Source organism: Myotis brandtii, unplaced genomic scaffold (assembly GCF_000412655.1).
Source record: "Myotis brandtii unplaced genomic scaffold, ASM41265v1 scaffold161, whole genome shotgun sequence".
In the NCBI taxonomy this organism is placed as follows: domain Eukaryota; kingdom Metazoa; phylum Chordata; class Mammalia; order Chiroptera; family Vespertilionidae; genus Myotis; species Myotis brandtii.
In genome coordinates this window covers 1,014,585-1,036,863 of record NW_005355881.1, presented here as the reverse complement: position 1 = coordinate 1,036,863, position 22,279 = coordinate 1,014,585, and the positions used below count along the sequence as shown (strand labels likewise).

Genomic DNA, 22,279 nt, shown 5'->3' with positions numbered 1-22,279 from the left:
ACCGGGCCTCTAGTCTGTAATAAAATGATTACTACCAATTACTGAGGCCCAATACGTGCATGAAATCTCATCATATGCTCACATCAACTCTCTGGGTGTGGGTGGGGGTCTTATACCTCTTACTTTAGAGAAGAGAAAACTGAAGTTCAGAGACCTGAAGTCACAGCTAGGAAGTGGGAAATCTAGAACTTAAACTCCAGAATCTGACTCCAGAGCCCATAGTTACACTTGGAGTCATGAAACGTTGTTGCCTCTCAATACTTTGTTGAAGCAGCAATAAATAAAGCCAAGGTGGGCTATTGTAACAGGAAGGGGTCAAGACGGTGGCCCAGGGGCCATGTGCAGTCCATGCATCCATGGATATAATTTCTTTGGCCAGTACAGTTATTTACTTGAATTCATTGCCAATATTTTAAACCAGGAGGTTTTATTCTCTCCCCTTCCTCCTCATTACCTTCTTCTCTTGCAAAGCAGAAGCTCTGGCAAGCTGAGTCTGCACTCTGGTGTAGCGCCATCAGCTGGATTTGAGTAGCAGCCACCTCTTCAGACTACCACACTCTGTCAGCAGCAGTCTCCACTGGGACCACTTCATGCTGAAAACAGCTAACCATTCTCGTGCCTTTCACTTGCCAGGTACTACTGTCCGAATTACTAAGTGGATTGGCTCATTTAAACCTTACCTCTGTGACAACCCTTGGAGGTAGTGATGAATCATATCCCCATTTTCCAGATAAGAAAACAGGCAAAGAGAGACTAAGCAATGTACTAAAGGAACCCACAGCTGACACAGAATTTGAACCCTGCTGGCCGAGGCCATGGCCTTAATTACTGCACTATGCCCCCTCACCCTTCAGGTTACATACCTAGACACCACAGCCATGTGTACTTGACATCCCGTATCTAACTATTCTAACCGGCATGTTTGCCAGTAAATGTTAATGAGATTCCCCAATCTGTATCTAATTCTATTCTGGTTACATCACTTCAGTGAAAACCTGTTTGGTTCCAGAGTCCCTCCTACATAGGAAGCCTCATGGCAGGTGTGAGACGGATGCAATACTTCACGGAACGATAAAAAGATGTTCTCGCATCTTTCTTTCGTTTTGATTACTCCTGTGATAGAGGGTTGGGGAACTGGTTCCAAAATGTATAAGAAACTCATTTGAACTGGGGACGCCAGAACCAATAGGAGAAGGCGTTTGACCAGCCAATGTGTCCTCTCTGGGAGGTGCCTGGAAATGCATCCAGTTGGTCGGGACCTAGCAGTGAACCTTGTCTGAAATGTTCCCAATGGACAGCTGTCCTTAGAAGGAGAAAGTGGAAATCTGAGATGATCCACTCCTGCTTCCCATCAAAACCAATTTACCCCACTCGGATTAAACTGGGGCTGAAACGAAAACCCGGAGAAGAGATGAGGGAGCGCTCTAATCCTGAGACCATAAAATAAGCTTGGAAGATTTAACAGACCTTGGTTGCTACTAACAACCCCCAAAACATCTGGAGGGAGAGGAAGCTGAGAAAGGTGCTCCTTAGAAATAGCTTCTCCAGGGTTGTCAAGGGAGGAGCACTCCAGATAAGGAGCTGCTGGCCATCCCACAGGCCAAACCCAGGGGGCTCCCCAGGCAGGTCACCAAGGGCCCTGGTAAGCTGCGTCCCACCGAGCTCCCTCTGCCCAGCGCACATCTCCAGTGGAGCGTTTGCTGCCCGCATGCAGAGTTGACATTTCTGATTTACTGGCCCATCTCCCCACTGGATTGGAAGCCTTCCGAGGCAGGGACCGCCGAGACTCCAGGGCTGTGTATGGGGTTTGGTACCAAAGTGTGTTGGGTGAATGTTGGAGCAGAAAGGATGAAAGGAAAGAGGGGGAGGGAGGGAGACGAAGAGAGGAAAGGAAAGAGAAAAGGATGGGGAGGGGAGAAGGAAGGAGAGAGAGAGAGAAGGCCTAAGAGAGGAGGGAGAGAAAGAAGTGGAAAGGAAACAAGAGAGACAAGGAAGAAGGGAGGAAGGAATTGACAGAGAGTCTATGCATAGGAAAGGAGCGAAGAAAGAAAGGAAAAACTGAAAAATGAACAAAGAAAGATGAAAAAAACCCACAACAGCCAACACTGAAATCACTGTTCCAGGCCGCCTTCTAAGTGCTTTTTACGTTTTAGCTCATTTCATGGGACAAGCGTCATGAGTGTCCCCCTTTTCCGGATGGTGAGACTGAGGCCGGGGGAGGTGTGTCCTTTGCTCAAGGTGGCTCAGCTAGTAAGTGCTGGCCTTGCAATTCCTCTCCAGGGAGTCTGGCTCTAGATATCTGTCCTCAAAGAAAGAAAAAGGCAGAGGGTGTGAGGAGCCAAGGCAAAGAGCCAAGGCAAGGATACTCACCTTGCCAAGAGCTGGGACACACGTGGAAGGGCCGATGTGGTGATGCCTGGAGGGGAAGAGACAAAGGGGAAGGGCTTTAGCAATCGGAGTGGTGTTCCACAGAAGCTGTGACTTCAGATGCCACTTTAAGTGGGGAGAAACTTAGAGATTGCTGCCTGGGACTTTCTCAACCACAGCAGCTTACGTGAGGCACATCTTAGCACTCTCCTTGAAAGCCCCTTCTGGGAGAGCTCTGTCTCCAGTACTAATTGAAGGACTGCAGAGAAAGGCAGCATCTCCAACATCAGCGTGGGATCCATCTTCCCACCCATTGCACAGGGAGAAACGGAGGCCACAGGGACAGAAAGAAGGTGCTTGACCAGGTCATCTGACTAGATAGCGGCACAACTGGCACCTGAACTTGGTTTCCTGACTCTCAAAACCCATTTCCCTTCTTCCGATGACATCACTTTTATGTTCTTTCCCTCCTTCCCCAGTTTCAGCCCGTAGGGTTCAGGTAGGGCTGGCCCCAGCACTGAGGGGAAGGCACCTCTTGGGTCACCTCCTAGGCTCCAGCGAGGGTATGCTGCAGGGAGATGGCAGTGGCCTGGGCTCCTGACTCAACCATATCTCTGGGCACACAGCATCCAACCGTCAGCGGGAGACAATAAGAGGAGGTGACGAAAAGGTGACACAACTAAGCAAGGAGAGATGCTTGCAAGAGGATAATTTTACAAATGGACAGTTCAACTCCATGTCATCTTTCATAGCACAACTCAGTGTCCTGACTGTGGAGCCCTGGAAAATCCTAGATATCATGTCTATTGATGGCGCCAACTTGGCAATCCACACTCTTTGGTGTGTAGGGCAGTGGCTCTGCGCCTGAGCCTGATCCCCTCTCAGTCCCTGAGCTGGAGGCTAGAAGATCAACCTGCAATTCCAACTCTACCACGAGTAGCAGAGACTTTGGGCAGGCTGCCTAGAGTCTCTGGACTTCAGTTCCTCCTGTGAAACGGGGGGAAATCTTTATCTCACAAGGATGCGTGAGAATTAAATGAGAAGATGATGGTGATATCCATCATTGACCCAGCGCTTGTGATGTGCCAAGCTCTCCTCTAAATACGTTATCTGGATTAGTTATTTTAATCCTCATAATCACCCCATGAGCAGGGTTCTAGTCACATCCTCCTGTTGCAGATGAAGACCTGGAGGCACAGAGAGTTACTCCCCCAAGGCCACACAGGTCATACGGTGCAGATCTGTGATCTGAACCTGGTGGTCTGGCTCTGGAGTCGGTCTTTGCAACCAGGACACTGCAGCCCACAGTGATGGTCATCATACTCAGAGCAGCTCTCATCCACTGAGAGGCTCATTACATGCCAGGCCCTGAGTTCACTGCCTGTATGCATGATCTCATCTAGTCCTCACACGGTACAAGGCAGGCAATGGCATTCTCCCCAGTGTACAGATGGAGGAACTGGGAAAGGCTATGTGCCTTGCTCAAGCCAAACAACCCATGGGCATGGGACCTGGGACTTGAACCCAAGGGTAATTTGACTGCCAGGCCATTTCCCCTAATCACCAGATGAGTTAAATTATGAGTTAAAAACCACTGGGGTGAGGGTGGGGTCCTGAAGTCCATTTAGAGAGCTACAACTGGAATTAAAGAATAAAAGAGACAATATCAGCGTGGAATACTCATAGTAAGAAGGAAATGTGAAGCTCTTGTTCCAGCTACAGACATGAGAATGTGTTGTGTGTGTGTCTGAGTATGTGTGTGTGTCTGCGTGTATGAGTGTGTGTGTGTGTGTGTGTGTGTGTGTGTGTATGTGTGGGTATAGAATGGCAGTGTCAACAACAGATGTCTTACTATGTGTCGTATTAAAAGAAAAGTTGAAGCAGTCTAATATCTAGGGAAGCCCCTGGCGCACAGTAGGTGCTCATTCAATGCTAATTTCCCCACTCGGGGTTTACTGCTCCGGGCAGGGCCTCCCATACCTCCATCCTCATCCTCCCCCAGAACTAGAGAATGAACTGTCTCATTCTGAAGCAGCCACAGTCTCATTATTGGTAAAAGCCTATGATTTGAGTGTGTTAGGTACATAAGTTACTGAATTAAACATTTTTAATATGTTTTCTTTAATAAATATGTATATATTCATAAAAACCTGCATCTATGAAAACATTCCTATGGGCTGGGATCAACGTGGCAGCCAATAAATCTGAAGCGAGAGTCTTTGCCCCACAACCGTTCTGCCATGATTTGCATGTTCCCCTTACTCGGCTTCCTCTGTTCCTCTGAACTGTAGAGAGATCTGCCTTCCTCCCTCTCCTGCGGTGCAAACCTGTAACCCTCTCCCATCCCCACCCCAGCAACCCCGGGAAAACTGTGCAAGCCAGATACAGGCATTCGGGAAGTGTAAAGTCCCTGGCAGAGGGTGTGAGGGGGCAAGCATTCTGGCAATCTAGGGCAGTGGTCACACTGCTCATGGTCACCCCGTCACATACATGGGGCTGTGTGAGCCCCAGGCATCTTCGGGGTGGTGACGACAACCACATTCAGCAGCAGCAGCTCCTTTGATATTTGTGGGATCTGGTGCCTGGTAGATGGAGATAGACTTCCTGGTGATCACAACTTCCTGCTCTTAACCTTGTCAGTGTCATTGAACTTGCCATGATGGGCGAGGGTGAGGTCAAGGGAGGAGTCGTTGATGGCAACTCCTATCCACGTTGCCAGTGGTGGAAGCAGCCCTGGTGGCTGACTCACCAGAGCCACATCTATTGATCCAGGCTTCACCATGTGTCTCAGAGGGAGTGGCTGACACATCAAATGGGGCAGGCAGCTCTCAAGTGGAGAGGGGCAGGGAGCCTCCTCCATTTACTTCTGAATTTAAAACTCTAAGCCTGCTCTTCCTCCGCAGCTTTCCATGGGTGAAGGGAGAAGCATGAGCTCAACAGATGGGCGGAGCCTCTGGGATGAACTCATTCATTCATTCATTGCTCACCAGGTGCCAGGCTTATGCTAGGAATGGGGTTCCAGTAGTGAGCAAAAGCAGTCAGGGTCCCTGCCCTCATGAACCCTCCTGTTTAGCAGAGAGATGGATGGCAAACACAAATTACATTAGTAAGTACTTCATTATAATTATAACAAGGTACAAGGAGGAAAGCGGACGGTGTAGAGCATTGCACCTGGAACCTTAATGGCACAACATTAGCCTGGGGATCTTGCTAAAATGCAGACTCCGGGTCTGCAGGGCAAGGAAGCTCCCAGGTGCTGCCGATGCAGCAGGCCCAGGAGCCACACTCTGAGTAGAAGAGTCTAGACCAGAGGTTCTCAACCTGTGGGTCGCGACCCCTTTGGGGGTTGAACGACCTTTTCACAGGGGTCGCCTAAGACCATCAGAAAACACATATATAATTACATATTGTTTTTGTGATTAATCACTGTGCTTTAATTATGTTCAATTTGTAACAATGAAATTGGGGGTTACCACAACATGAGGAACTGTATTAAAGGGTCGCGACATTAGGAAGGTTGAGAACCACTGGTCTAGACAATGAGCTAATAAAGAACTGCAAATTACTAAAAGGTATCACAATTCTGGGTTAATAAAAATAAATCTCTGTTCCTGAAGTTACAAACTCAAATGCATATTGGGACCAAGAAGGTGATATAAATGAGCAAAGTCAAGATCCAGCTTTAATATGAGGCAACTAAAGCTGGGGTCTGTGCGAGTAAGTGCACACTTATGTGACTGTGTGTCTATGTGACTGTGTGAAGTAACTTGCCCACACTGTTAATTCATTCATGCATTCAACAAATGTTTATTATGCACCTACTGTGGGCTAGATCTGCAAGCCAAATCTCAGCATTTGTTAACTTAATATTCCTTCTGAAGAAAGCAAGTGGGCAAGAAGGGGACAGATCCAAATTCAAATCCTATTCTGCTTCAATGAAACTGTGTGACTTTATGCCTGTGACCTTCTCTCTCTAAGCCTCAGTTTCTACATCTGCAAAATGGGGCAACATCTCATTCCCGAAGAGCTGCTGCAAAGATTACACAGGAACGTACCTACCAAACGGTAACTGCTCAACGTGCAGCAGCTCTTATTAGCTTTCCAGTCTCCTGGGGCCCTTGTTTAAGCCATTTAAATCCAGGAGCCCAATTTGAATGTTCACACTTTTTTTTTTACTTCTCACTGGGAGGATTAAGAAGCTAATGATTCTGAAAGCAGCAACCACTATTAAGATGTCTAACTGGACCCCAGGGGCTGCTTCTAACTGATCTCTGAGAGATGAGACAATTTCTAGTGAGATGCTCTGAAGCAGGTCTTTGCCATAAAAGGTGCATGCCTGTAACTCTATCAGCTCATTTCCCTCATGTGGGTGACCAGGGACAGGGACAGTAGGAGGGAGCACTGTATTAGGAGTCCAGAAGTGAGCACCCCAACTCTGACTCGCATTGAGTGTCCATGTGACAGTGAACAAGTCCTTTGTCCATCTCGGGGCTGTTCCTGAGGACTGAAAGGAATGAAGCCAGAGTACCCCAGAGTGTGGGGGTTTGAGGGGGCATGCATATACACCTTTTTTTCTACTTAAATCATCACAGACTTATTTTAATGAGTATTAGAATCATAACAAGTCTATCAGAGTTGTAACTTTTCATTTCTGGAACTGGCCTTTAGTCATCCTTTTACTAGTAAAATGAATTTATTGAAAGGGAGTTGTTTTAAAGAAAAATGAGTAAGCAAGTGACAGTATGAATATGTGGCAGAGAAAGTGGCTTGAGAATGTGTGAAGTTTGTGAGATGCCACCGTAAGTGAAAGTCCTTTACCCACGGAGGGCATTAGGTAATTCATAATACTCAGTGCCCTTTTTCCAAAAGAGGGAATTGGCAATTTCCTTAACACTAAACTAATTCTGTTCTGCGCCAGCAGGGGTCATTCTGGGTGCCAACTCACCCAGGAAGCCAGCTGAGATAGAGATGGGAAAGGTGAAGGTGACCTGTGGCGCCCCAGGTGAGGGGCAAAGCTCTGGGCAGCTCAATCGGGCTTGGGTGGAATGAATCAAAACCTGCCAGCCCCAGGCTGGAACCGGTGAGACCAGAACTCACAATCAGACCTTGCCAGGCCCAGGGCAGAGGAGGGAGTTGCAGGAAGCCTGAGAGAAGAGGGCAGCCCAGCTTGTTCCATAGGGGGTGGTTTCGCCTCTCCAAGGGAACACCAAAGAGATTATAGCCTCAGCTTTTGCAAAATGTATCTGCATTTAAAAAATATATTTCTTGATTTCAGAAAGAAAGGGAGGAGGAGAGGGAGAGGGAGAGAGAGAAACATCAATGATATGAGAGAATCATTGATTGGCTGCCTCCTGCATGCCCCTCACTGGAGATGGAGCCCGCAACCTGGGCATGTGCCCTGCGACTAGGAATCGAATCGTGATTTCCTGGTCATTGGTCAACGCTCAATCACTGAGCCACACTGGCTGTGTTGTATCTGCATTTTATTTTTTAAAAAATATATTTTATTGATTTTTTTTACAGAGAGGAAGGAAGAGGGATAGAGAGTTAGAAACATCAATGAGAGAGAAACATCGATCAGCTGCCTCCTGCACACCCCCCACTGGGGATGTGCCCGCAACCAAGGTACATGCCCTTGACCGGAATCGAACCTGGGACCCTTTAGTCCACAGGCCGATGCTCTGTCCACTGAGCCAAACCGGTTACGGTTGTATCTGCATTTTAAAAGAAAAATTTTTCTCTATTCAACTTTACTTTCTTAGTTCTGTAACTTCCCTGCCGCCCTCCTTCCAGAAGATAGAATACGATTCAAATCCAATTTTCCCTTGAATGGTAATGAAGGATAGCTAATATTTCTCCAGTGGTTCCAACAGATCAGGCACTGTGCTAAAAGATTGCATGGCTCTTATCTCTTTTATTCTCACAACAACCCAATGAGGAAGTTATTATCTGTACTTTACACACCTGGAAAATGAGGTTGGGGAAGTAAAGGAAACTTTAACTAAGGGTTCAAAGCCAATATCAACCTGAAGTTATCTGTGACTCCTCAAGACTGTTCTGTATTCATCCACCTGCCCATCCCTCCCTCCCTCCCTCCATCCACCCATCCACCATCTTCCACCATCTATCTATGCACCCTCCCCCACCCCATAAATAATTTTGGGGCATCTACCATGAGCCAGGCACTGAGCTATGTACTCATTTGGAACAGAAATGTAAATATACATATTCGAATTAAAAATTGTCTTTGTCTTGGAGGAATTTAGCATCTAGAACAACAGTTCCCAACCCTGGGTGCACAATAAACTCATTCGGAGAGCTTTAAAAAATCCTACTGTCTAGGTTACACTTCTGACCAATTAGACTCTCTGAGGGTGGGATCTGGACATTAACATTAAAACCAGCACTGGAACCTGGTCCTTAGAGTGTGGTCACTGGGCCAGCAGCAGCAGCTTACCTGGGACTGGTTAGAAATGCAAATTCTCAGAGTCCTCGCCCAAAACTTTATAGAATCAGAAATGCTAGGGGTGGGGCTCTGCGATCGGTGTGCTAACAGAACTTCCAAGGTGATTTGATGCGCAAGAGGACTTGAGAACCATCCAGCTAGCACCTTGCTACGGATCGGTGTGCTAACAGAACTTCCAAGGTGATTTGATGTGCAAGAGGACTTGAGAACCCAGCTAGCACCTTGCTACTCAGAGTGCGGGTGGACCAGAGCGTAGGCATCACCTGGGAGCTTGTTAGAAATGCAGGCTCTTAGGCGGGATCAGCATCTGCGGTTTCACAAGGTCCCCAGGTGAGATTCTCCGCACATTAAAGCGGGGGAGACACAGCTAACCTCTACGGAGTGTTTTCTAAGCGGCCAGCATTCTGCAAAGGCTTTAACATCACGAGAAGCCTTTCTCACCACTGGCCCACACGCAGGCCACTCCCTCTCACAGTCCAGCTTCACTTTTCATAGAAATTACACCATCTGAAACCCCTTATTTGTTTAAAAATTCAGTACCTGCCCCTTCACTAGAACATAAGCTCTGGGAGCAGGGACTTGTCTGTCTTGTTCACTATTATATTCCCAGAACTTATTCCAGGGCCTGATCCATGGCAGGCATTTGCGGACAATTTACTGAACCAACTTTCATTATCTAGACAGGTGGCTGAGGCTCAGAGAGGGGTAGACATTTGCCCAGGTTCACACAGTGAGCTGAGGGCAGGGCTGGGATACACGGGTGGCTGGATTGAGCCCACACCCTGTAGGATGTGATGTGCAGGGACCCCTGGGAGCAGAGTGATGGTCAACCCTGAAGGTGGGCAGTGGGTAGGATTGGATCCCCACCAGTCCTAGTGCCTCGTACTCAGTAGGTGCATCAAACAATTTGTTGACTATATGATTAGAGAAGTAAAGGAACAAAAGAGAAACTAGCGCCCTAGCTGGTTTGGCTCAGTGGGTAGAGGGTCCTGGGTTTGATTCCAGTCAAGGGGGCACATGCCCGGGGTTGTGGGCTTGACCCCCAGTAGGGGGTGTGCAGGAGGCAGCCGATCAATGATTCCCTCTTATCATTGATGTTTCTATCTTCCTTTCTCCTCTCCCTTCCTTTCTGAAATCAATAAAAATAAAAGATAGAGAGAGAGAGAGAGACTACCAACTCTGTCTGTGGAGGGGCTCAGGAGGCAGAGGCGATGCTGGGGAAGGGGCGTTTGTAACGCAGAACAGAAGGGGCAGGGAGCCCTTGAGGCTGCAGATCCACCTCTCAGTGTCTTCCTGAGAAACAGTGCACCGTGCACAGCCTGCATGGTGACACCCCGGCAGCACTGAGCATAAGAGCAAAAAAATCAAAAATCAATGACCGAGTGAAGAAGTGGGGACTCTGGAGCCGAAGTGCCTGGGTTTGATTCCTGGCCCTGCCACGAACTGTGCGACTTTAAGCTGGCTACGTAACTTTCCATGCCTCAGCGTCCGCACGGTAAAGCGGGACCCCAGCCTAACAGGAGTGTGATATCACGTGAGAAAGAGTCAGTGTGCTCCTGACGGGACAGACTTCGGAGTCAGACGACCCAGGTTCCATTGTGGCCGTCGCGGAGCTGCGCCCTCTGACCAAGCTGCATGCCGTCCCCGTGCTGCAGTTTCCTCCCGTGTAAAGGGAGGTCAGTGAGCCTCCGCTTCTCAGGGTTGTTGGGATTGACTGAGTTCAGACATTAACATCAGGCACACGGCCAAGTGTTCGCTCCATCGGTGCCAGAGGAGGAGGAGGAGAATTCATCTGGATTTTCATTGCTCTGAGCGGTGCCGGGCACAGAGTATGTGCTCACAAAAGTTAAAGACACAAGGTAGGGACTCACCTCTGGGACAACTGCCCCCGGCTCCCACTGTGGCAGCCAGGCCCGGGGTCTCTAACGCAGTCAGCATTTCAAGAGAAACTGGAAATCCAGATTTTCATCTGAACTGTCCCAATTTTTATAACTTTTATTTAAAACATGGTGTCATCATTAAAAAAAACCAACAAAACAAAACAACGGCATGCCTGAAGGTCAGACTGGGCTGTGAGCTGCCAGTTTGCAACCTGCAACCGTGGCTTTGAGCTCACTGTGGTTATAGGAGTCAGAGGACAATGACAATGGAATAGTAAGTTAAACCATTGTACCACGCCCCCAGGCTGGGCCAGGCCCTTTGTATAATATTACGTCATTTAATCTTGCAGTAAGCACCCTGTGAAGTGGGTCATGATTATGCCCCCATTTGACAGAAAATTGAGGCACGGAAAAGCTCAATCATTTGTCCAAGACCATGGGGCTGGTTGGCAGTGGAGCTGGGACTCAGACTTGGGTCTTCCTTACTTGCAGCCTATGCCTTGGCCCATCTCTGCTGGCTCTGAAATGAAGATGGGCTTAAGGTAACTTGTGCCTCTCTCTACAGGATGACTGGCTGTGAATGGGGCTCAATGCATCTTCTCAAATTCTGTGAGAGCCCAGGGGCTTTACACGCACGCTCCTAAGTGCCAGGAAGAACGAGGCGGTGTTCTCTGCCATGAGGGTTGGGCATGAGAGCCCAGCCCCTGTTGGTGGCACTCAGCAAAGGGTTGTTCCAGCGTCATTACCAGCATGGAAAGGAAATGTCATAATCTTGGTGACATCAATAATGACTCCCAGAAGCCTGGAGTTGCTTAAAAGCAAATTCCTTGTGACGTTATATTACAACTAGAAACGCATCTCGTTTTCCATGACAGTTACATAGCATTTGTGCCCATGAGCTGGCATCAAACCCAGATGGTGAAGGAGAGACAGCTGGGGGTCCCAGAGGACCGGCAGCAAACCCCAAAGCTGGCCCAATAAAGGGTTAAGCCCAATGGTAAACAGAATAGCTTAATGCCTTTTGTTAACTCCAGCTCTGCCAGGAAGGCTGACAGATCCCAAACAAGCAAACAATAGCTGGAATTGTTCTAGCGAAACTCGTCTGGCTGCATCATTTGCCAATAATTTTAAAAACAGCTTAACTCTCCTCTGCTTCCTTGACTTCAACCCGACCTGAAAGCAAAAGGTGGACGGGTTCTTGTCCCAACACCAACCCCCTTTAGACAAGACGCCTGCTTGGATGCCACGACGGCAGGAGAGCGCGGAGGGACGGAGCGGAGACCAGGCAGGACCTGGAACACGCCCGAAACTGACTACATCTGGGGAGGTGTCAGCAATTCTTGGAATTGGAGACCAAGACAGGAAGTTCAGAGCACGAACCGAGCACACTTTCCCCGCCAATGACTAGACAGAATTGTCAGCAACGTACACTAAAGTTTTGGTCCAGCGGCAACAACCTAAATGACCGGAGGAGAAATTGTTATAATGACGGTACTTTCGAAAGGATGGGTGTCTACGTCCGACAGCCCCTTACTACATTCCGCGGGGTGGGCAGGGACCACCCCTGCTCCGCCACAGCTCATGCCAGGAGGCCTACCTTCTGTGCCACTCAGAGTCCGGACATCGGCGTCAGCAGTAAGCTTCAGTTTACCCACACAGGTGCTGTTTACAGTAAGACTGGGTGAGAGCACTAGTTCTAGCATTTCCTTGTACCTGAAAGAAAACAAAGGGAAATGTAATTTATTCATCAATTATGCATGCTTACTAATGATTTCTCTTTCTTTCCCTAAGAGTATAAATATGAGAGCTGATTACCTAAACCCAGCCGTCTTATAAATTCTACATAATAAAAATGCACTAAACTTTTCATCAAAGGGAAATGAGGCATTGAAATGAAGTACTTGCTCCCCTCGGGAGAAGACGCCCACTTGATTAAAACTTTCCCCTCCTTCCTGCTGTATTTTGCCACTAGAAAAATTATAGTTTGGACTCTTTCAAATGTCATGTGAATGAGCTGGAGTGAGCCAGGGAGACTTCTTGGGAGAGGAAGGGAGAAAGAGGTAGGGAGAGAGTGTTTGAATTTAGATTCCTCAAAGCCAGAGGCGTGGGGAGAAGTCCGAGTTGACCGTAGCTAAGAGGGGAAACGGATATGGTATTCCACGCTGTGACTTGCTCAGATGGAGAAAGGCTCCGAAGGCATCACTGATATTTAAGTCCCTCTAGGCAGCAAAACTCACAGCCCATCACTGTGGTCCCTCCCCAGAAAGAAGACACTAGCTCCTGAATTACTCACGATTTTGATAAAATGTGAACGGAGGCAGGGACAAGTCTCCTGGGTTGTTTGATTGAAAACTTTTCCAACCCTTGCGCTATGTCAGTACTTATGCCTCCCAAATTCCTACCCACTGTGGTTAGGAAATGAGGTTTCCGGTTCATGAGCACAACATTGTACATGGCAGTTAGCAAAGGACTCAACTACAACCAGCAACGTTTGGCACTGATTCAAGTTGTCCTCAGAGAAAGGCTAAGTTTATTGACTGCACATCCGTATCCAAGGTCAGGATCCGATATCATTGTGTTAATAAACACCACGTACTGACTGAAGCCAAGTGGTTATGAACTCAGATTTCTTCGTAAAAAGGTTGTGGATTCAAATTCCAGTGTCACTACTCCCTAGCCAGAGCAAGTGACCAAACTGCTCTAAGTCAAAAGTGTTCTCACTTGGACTGTGGGGATTATCAAAGTACCTCCTTGACGAGGTCATGGTGAGATGGAAAGAGATGATACATGTAAAGAAAGGACTTAGCAGTGGCAACCTAAATGCCTATGAATAACTAGGCAGTACGCTCACATGATGGAATACAATACAGCTGTGCAAAAGGCTGAATGAAGCTCCACAGAGCACAACAGACAGATTGCCAGGCAAAGTACTGAGCAAAGAGGTAGCAGGGTACCCAAGTTGTGATACTACTTCTATGAAGTGCAAAATACACAAACCGGTATTATATACTGTTTAGGGATACAGACGCATGCAATAAAAATGTAATAGTATGTATAGGAACAATAAACACCAATTTCAGGACAAAGGTTAACTCCGGGAATAGTGGGGGGGGGGGGGGGGGGGGGGGGGGGCAGGCGCAATTTGGGAAGTGGTACCTGGGAGTGTCAACTGTGTGTGTGACATTTTCGTTCAGGGGCTGACATTGACTGAGGCCCATCAAAATATATAGGGTGGGGCAAAAGTAGGTCTGCAGTTGTTTGTATGGAAAATAATACAATAATTAATAAATAACAGTAAAAAAAAAAATCCAGCCTGCCATCTGTTTTGTGTGACCCATGAACGAAGGATTGCTTTTACATTTTTAAATGGTTGAAAACAATCAAAAGAAGAATAACATTTCAGGATGTGAAAATTATGTAAAATTCAAATTTCAGTGTCCATAAATAAAGTCTTTTGGAGCATAGCTCCAAATTGTCCATGACCACTTTCATGCTGCAACTTCTGAGTAATTATGGCAGAGACCCACAAATATTTAATATCTGCCAGAAAATATTTACCAGCCCAGTTTTAGTTTGTAAACAGGGTGATGGGCATACTACTGTTATCCTCTGTTACGTGGTTACTGTGCATCTTTGTGTGCCTAAAACACTTAATTAAAAAAAAATGTTTTTATTGATTTTACAGAGAGAGGAATAGAGAGGGAGAGAGAGAAACATTCATTGGTTGTCTTCTGTGTACACCCCAACCAGGGATTGAACCAGCAACCTGGGCATGTGCCCTGACCGGGAAATCGACCTGGTGACCTTTTGGTGCATGGACAATGCTCAACCAACTGAGCCACACTGGCCAGGGCTGAAACACTTAATTTTTTGAAAAAAGAAATAAATCAGTTATTCTAGGACTTACACATAGGAAGTATTTTATATATACTTTTTAATCTGATGAAAGAATTCCACACAAATCAGCTTCTACTGCTTATATCTTTATATTAGCTGATACGCATTTAGTTCCTAAATGTTCCCAGGTATGCATGTATGCTGTGTGCCTGTTTGCTTGTTCCCCGAACACCACAGACACTCCAGGAGAGAGGCCTGGGAGTCTCATTCTTTGAATACTTCAAACACGTTGTATGGAGCTCAGCAAATAGCAGACGTTGGACCTATTGTCTGACTGTAGGTGCCAGAAATTTGCATTTTATTTAAACTCATTCCCTTCATCCTTTTGGAGAAAGGTTATTCAAGGTTAAAAAATAAACAATGATGTAAAAAATAGCACTGGTCTCTAAGTATCCAGATGTTATGAGTATGGTATTAGAGGCAGCAAATTGTTAGCTAAATGACCAAATCCAGTTCAAAACAAAATGAATTGTCTCTCTGCATCCTCAGGGTTTACAAGTCATTGCCAATATTTTAAAGTAAAGCAATTTCATACAGAAACCTAGATTTTCAGCTTCTCTTGAAAATGGAAGAATAGTGCCACATTTCTGCATGACAACAATTAGTTGGAGTTGAGTAGTGGCAGACCAACTTAGTGAAGGCCTATGGGCTCCAGTTTGCCACAGTCCCCACCCCTCCCTAGTGTCTTACAGTTGACCCTCCTTTTCCATTTTTATTTCCTCCTGGTCTCTATAGGCCTTTGCATTTGAAAGCCATCAGGAAAGCCTGACAAGGAAAGAAATAGCAATGTGACTTCTGGCCTCAGTCACATAGCTTATTTATTTTACTGAGTGTTGCTGTCATCCTCAAGAGCTCTTAGCACATCCAAACAGCATTTGTTGACATTACAGCAGAGCAGGAATGTGTTTGTGAGTTTTAACTCTGGGACAGAGTATTGCTGCTAAAGCTTTTGGTGTCTTCACCTCTTGCCTAATATCCTTGCAGGCCAAGCAACATGGAAATCATCCGGATTTTCCCAACAGCACTTGACACAGAATCATATTCATTCTCTCATCTGATTGACACCTGTGGGGATAGGAAGAAGGAAGGCATGGAAGAGGAGAGGGACTGGGAAGAAGGGAGGGAGGAAATCTAGAATTGAGTGATTAGCTTCTTTCAACAAGATTTTAAAGAATTCCTGTTTATCCTCATGTTTCCAATTTGCCCTAGAAAATGACTCTAATGTATTAAATGTGTCTTCTTAAATGATGTCATGTTGTTTTATGTGCGACAGACATGTTTTAATTTACATGAATAGTGTTGTATACGAGATCTCATTCTGTTGATTAGACTTCACCCCCAGTCTGCACTATGATTTTAAAAAGGATACATATTGCTGGACGATTCTCTAGCTTGTGGCCAGAAGTCCATACTGTGCACCCGCTCTATTTTTTTATGCATTGCCCTAACGATGAACATGTAGGAAGCCGCCATCTCTCAGCCATCATAAACAATGCTGCAATGAACATTTTCATTTGAATATAATACATATTTAAAAAATATAAAACATAATAAAATCATAAAACATATTTATGTATACACACATATATTCTTAAAATGGATATATCAAACTACCGGGAGGGTAAGAGATCAACCAAAGGACTTGTATCCATGCATATGAGCACCAATGGACACAGACAATAGGGGGGTGGGGCATGTGCTGTGAGGCGGGAGTGGGCAGGGAGAGGTCAATGGGGGGAAAAAGGAGACACATGTAAAACTTTCTACAATAAAGAATTTTTTTAAAAGAATTTAAGAAATTCTTTTACTAGTGAGTATGAGCATATATTCAACCTAATTATGGGCATTTTGTTTTTAACTGGATTTGGTCATTTAGCTAACAATTTGCTGCCTCTATATATATAGGATTTCTGTGTCATTGGGTATATGTGAACTCAACTTTGCCAAGTACTAGCAGACTGCTCTTCATAATTCCTGTACTAATCTAGATTCTCACCAGAAGTGCATAAGCATTCTAGTTTCATAAATTCTTTTTTTAAAATACTTTTTTAAAAAAATTCTTTATTGTTGAAAGTTTTACATGTGTCTCCTTTTTCCCCCATTGACCTCTCCCTGCCTGCTCCCGCCTCCCAGCACATGCCCCACCCCCCTATTGTCTGTGTCCATTGGTGCTCATATGCATGGATACAAGTCCTTTGGTTGATCTCTTACCCTCCTGGTAGTTTGATAAATTCTTGCTAACACCTGGCATTGTCCACCTTTCTAAGTTTTGCCAAGCTGATGGGGTGAAAAGTGGTATCTTAGCTGTTGTAAGTTGCATTTCTGTGATTACTAGTGAGTATGAGCATATATTCAACCTAATTACGGGGCACATGAGTTTCGGAGAACTGTCTATTTACTAGTATATCTTTTATCCTTACCCATTTTTCTACTGGATTTTTCATTTGTTTTCTTGTTGGGTTGTTGGAGTGCCTTGTAGAATCTAGATATGGGTTCATTGTTGGTTTTAGATCAGGGGTCCTCAAACTACGGCCTCGGGCCACATGCGGCCCGCCAAAAACATTTATCCGGCCCGCCGGGTGTTTTTGCCGCCGCTGCCTGTCCTGCTTAGCAGCCGACTCGTCCTGGGCCCGCAGTGCGCATGTGTGGAATGTCTGAGGGACAGTGAACTGGCCCCCTGTTTAAAAAGTTTGAGGACCTCTGTTTTAGATGCGATAAGTTTCCTTTCTTAATCTTTCATTTTCTGTTTTCTTTATTTATGGTGTCATATAGAATTAAAAATGTCATATATTTGCCCAATAAGTTCTTTTTCCCCCACTAAATGCAAAAATTCTTTCCCTAACCCTTGGACATTAAAGTTTGTCTACATTTTAACTACTGACATGGAATTTTGCCTTTCATATTTAAGTCTTTAATTCATCTGAAGTCTTCCACTTAGTATGATTTAAAGTTGCATTTCCCTCCAAAATCGGAGAAAATGAAAATACGCCATTTTTACTAATATGTGTGCAACCCTCTAACTGAATTTACTCCTCAGATATTCTGGGATAGTTTGTATTTTGGTTTAATCTCATTACACAATAAAAAAATAAAAGCCACAAAACATTGTTTTAAGGCACTGGAGGATAACCAAGGCAGGGCGTGAGGGCCCAGGATCCCAGAGAGATGAGAAATGGACTGAGTTAAGTATGACCTCTACCACTTTTCCTTGCAAGACATTTGCCAATTTATAAGCACAGAGGAAGAAAGTAAGGGTTTAGAGTTTTCGAGTCTCATTGGGCTGGGGAGACAAAAATTGGCATTCAGGGCTACTGAACTATGGCAGTTAGCAAAGATCCTAGAGAAATGAGAACAATAGAGAAGTGAGCCTAATATTGTTGACAGTCACTACCTTTGAAGCATTTGCTGATACCTAAGCTGGGTGGGGTAAGATCCAGAGAAGTCAAACAGAAAGGGGTAGCTCAGAAGGCAAGAAATGAAGCAGAGCTTTTGGCAAAGCAGATTTTGGAGTTCATGGCCCATTAAGGATGAGAGGCCTTGGTAAACACACCAAGCTTTTATTTGTAATTTTTTTTAAATTTTATTTTTTAATTATAGTTTAACATACACTGGGCTTTTTAACTGACACCCTGAAGGGTTATTGCCTTGTAGCAAGGGCACACCAAATAGAACCTGCCTTGAGTTATCTTAATCCCTTACTGGATCAAAGTGATTTGCCTCCTACTATCACCACCTACTAGAAGAAAAGTAACTTTCCTTTTGGAGAAGATGTCATCCTCCAAAGTCACCATAATTTTTATACACAATGTTTAGCATTTAATAAAAACCACCAGGCATGCAAGGATATAAGATGAAATGATAAAAAAAAGACAAAAATCCAAATCCATATAAGATTCAGATATGGGGATTATCAAACAAGGATTCCCCATCAACTTTGATAATATAATCAAGAAAATAGATTTAAGGTGTAGAATGCTACTAGAGAACTAAAATCTTTAAAAAATCAAATGGAAATTCTAAAATTGAAAATACAATAACTGAAATTCAGAACTCAATAGAGCAGTTGAACCACAGATTAGATATAGCAGAAGAAAAACTAAATGAACTGGAAGGTAAGTCAGTAGACAAATCTCAGAAAGAGGGTTGGAAAATAGGTTAAAAAAAACCCATAAAAGCAACATGGAACATGGAGAAAAGGTCTAACATACATGGGATAGAGGCTATAGAAGGACAGGAGAGAGAGAACAAGTCAGAAACTATATTTAATGAAAAACTGACAGGAACATTTCCAAGACGGATGAGAGATATCAAGCTTATGCAATGAAAAAGTTCCGTGCCTCCCAAGCAGAATAAACAAAGAGAAAACACTCCTGGGCATATACACTGAGTGGCCAGATTATTATGACCGGCCAGATTATTATGACCACCCCATCAGTACAATGAAGTGAATTAGTTATGCAAATAATAATAATAATAAAACCTTGAGAGTATTTGTTTAGGAAGTTTTCAATATTCAGTATTTTTAGAAGTGTCAATGAAATACTGATCAGGTGGTCATAATAATCTGGCCATTCAGTGTATATCATGGTCAAACTGCACATGTGTGAAAACATATTAATCTTAAAAGCAGCCAGAGGGGAAATAAAATACAGGTTATCTATAAAGAAGGAGAAATAAGATTTCTCAATAGAAATGATGACTATCAGAAATAAAAAAAGGAATCTCACCTGCCAATGTAGAATTTTATGCCAGCAAGAAAATCCTTCATAAGTGAAACAAGCCAATATTAAGATTATTTGCCACCAGAAGACCTACACTACAAAATAATGTTCTGGGAGCATGAAAATTCTGCAAGGAATAGGGAACTGCATAAAAAGGTGACTATGTGAGTAGGAGAGGGATAAACAAAGTTAACTTGTTTTAAGGACCTTGCATTTTCCTGGATGTGATAAAAGTACTAATTTATAGTAAAAGATTTACCAAGAATGTATGCTATAATGTTAAGGGTAACTAGAGGACAATAATTTAAAAATGGCTACTAACAAGCTAATAGAGGAGAAAATAGAATAATAAAAATAATCGAGTAATCCAAAAGAAGGAAGAGAAAAAACACAGAAGAGATGGAACAAATAGAGAAATAAAATGATAAATTTAAACTCAAAGTTATCAATAATTGTATTAAACTTAATACACATTTATATTACTTTACAATAATTACATGAAATATAAACAGAATAAATTAAAAGACAAAGATTACAAGTCTGGGTTTAAAAAAACTGACTACATGATTATTGCAAGAGACCCTTTAAATATAAAGATACACAGAGATTTAAAGCAAAATATTGTAAAAGTCCATATGAAGCAAATACTAATTAAAGAAAGCAGAAATGACTTCAAATTGACTTGAAAATTAAAACCATTATTGAGATTGAGAGGAACATAAAGTAATGATAAAAGAATCAATCCAGCAAGATATAGCAATTAAAAAGTTTGCCCTTCCCCCAATTAATTTGCATGGTATTTACTCCAAAAGGAAATAAGCCACTTGACTGAGTCTAGATCAGGGGTGGGCAACCCCTGGCACGCGTGCCAAACATGGCACGCCAGTAACTTTTGCTGGCACGCAAAACCCTCTCTTATAATCTTCCATTTATAATTTTTTTCTTAATATCGACTTTTTTATTTTTCAGATAAATTCAGTGTAGGTGCATCTCAGATAAATAAATAATTTTTTTAAGATAACAAGTTATCTTAAAGACCATAGACATGGATTGACGAGAGAGGGGAAGAGCAATTTCTATGCCTCTGCCTTAACTCTCCCTGCCTTCCTAGATCCGACCAGTGTTTTGGTTTCATCCACATACGCTTGTGAATCTTTGTTCTCAGTGATGAATTTTGTTAAGTCTCGTAAATGGAGTAGCCTGACGGATGAAAGTAGTAGCTCGTGCATATCTCTGAAGGTCACGAAATATAAACCTGATGTAAAATCTCTGTCATCAGTGATGCAGCAGCAAAAGTCCCACTGATAATATCAAACGGAGTCATAAAGTTTTCTGTCGGACTATCAGTGTACATGTATACATTAAAAAATAAATGTATTTTTCATCATCATATACTGTGTTTTTGTCACTCGAATGAATTTTATTATTTCTTCAAGGTTCTTCACATACATACACCTTAAGAGATATCAAGTAGGCGTAACATGTTCTCAAAAAATTAGGGTTGGCACGCAGAAGAATTTTGAGTCAGAGATTTTGCTGGTTTTGGTACGCACTCACAAAAAGGTTGCCCACCCCTGGTCTAGATCTTTGGTAGGCAATGCAAGATTGAATCAAATAGCCCTACAGCAATTCAAACATCATCCTGTGAAGGCAAAGAAATAGATAACACTAACAAAGCTGGAGCAGTAGAATTGTGATGCTCACAAAGTAATCAGGACCTTAACTTAAGATCCTGACAATTGCTCTTTCTTGTTATGGCTTAGGAAGCTGCTATCTTGCAGAAGCAAACCATTAATCATCAGTATAGCAATGTGAACAGAGAAAAACCCTTCCAAAAATTCTAATCATAGCTCTCATTTCTCAGGCATCTCTTACATGCCAGGCAATTTTACCGATCACTTTTACATCATATCCTTTAATTCTCTCAACCACCATGGGAGACAATAGTTATCTACCCTCTATTTCCCAACAGGCCGACTAAACACAGATTTAGGTCTGAGCAAAGCATAGGCACCAAGGGAATGTGAATCATTCCTAGTTAGTGAACATATCCTGTTCTGCCACAAAGATTTAAAAAGCAGCTTTTAGAATTTCAGCACAGGGTGAGTTTTATGTTTGTGTTTTGTGGGTCATATTGTTTTATTGCTGAGTTATAAGCAAAGGTATGGGATTCATTTACAAGAAGTTACATGGCAGTGGAGGAGGGAGGCTGATCTTGTCGGTGTTTTGAGGCCTCTGAAGGTCTTAACAGGCCCTGATTATAGTGCTCTTTTTACAGATAATTCTAATAAGAATAGCTAACACTTAAAGAGCACTTCCTCTGGAGCCAAGAGACCTTTGAATATATTGGCTCACTTAATCCTGTGAAGTCAGTACAGATGAGGAGACTGAGGCTCATGCTGGTGGTTCGTGCTAGAACCCGGATTCACAACCAGGTCCTCTGGCTCCAGGGTCTGTGATTTGAACCACAGCTTGTAAGTAAAACTGAGTCAGAATTTGAACTCAGGGCCCATCCAGCTCCAGTGTATCCCCTAAGCCACCGGGTCAGAGCACCGGCTCTGTCATCTGCCACAGGGGGTCAGATTCTAGCTCTTGTGTCTTAGCAGCTATATGACCATAGGCAAGTTATTTAATGTCTCTGAGCCTCATCTCTAAAGATGACGAAAATAAGAGGGCCCTTCCTGGCAGGTTGTTCTACAGATTAAGTGAGAGAAGGCATGAGTGAGTGGGTGCTCAACTGGCATTTGAGGGGTAGCGACTACTGACATTATTTGCATTCACACCGACAAAAGCCTGAAACATACATTCCTGGGGGACACGGGGACCTGCCATGAAGATCCTCCGACAACCACTGGCTCCTACTGTGGCCTGACGGACAGAGTTGAGTTCTTCTACAACTTAGGGGGAGGCCTCCTTCCCATCTTCCCCTCTCCCCTCCTCACAATTAC

At 44.2% G+C, this 22,279-nt stretch overlaps 1 protein-coding gene across 1 annotated transcript in view; it reads right to left on the bottom strand.

Annotated features, from left to right (window-relative positions):
* EYA2 (EYA transcriptional coactivator and phosphatase 2) overlaps positions 1-13,026 on the bottom strand; it is a 142,264-nt gene extending 129,238 nt beyond the window's left edge. Inside the window, exons 1-3 of the mRNA XM_005862171.2 lie at positions 13,007-13,026; positions 12,311-12,426; positions 2,371-2,416 (exon numbers count right to left, since the gene is read on the bottom strand). Of these exons, the coding sequence (XP_005862233.1) occupies positions 2,371-2,416; positions 12,311-12,416 (152 nt within the window). The 5' untranslated portion in view covers positions 12,417-12,426; positions 13,007-13,026. The remainder of the gene's footprint in view (positions 1-2,370; positions 2,417-12,310; positions 12,427-13,006) is intronic.
* Between the last annotated feature and the right edge of the window lie 9,253 nt (positions 13,027-22,279).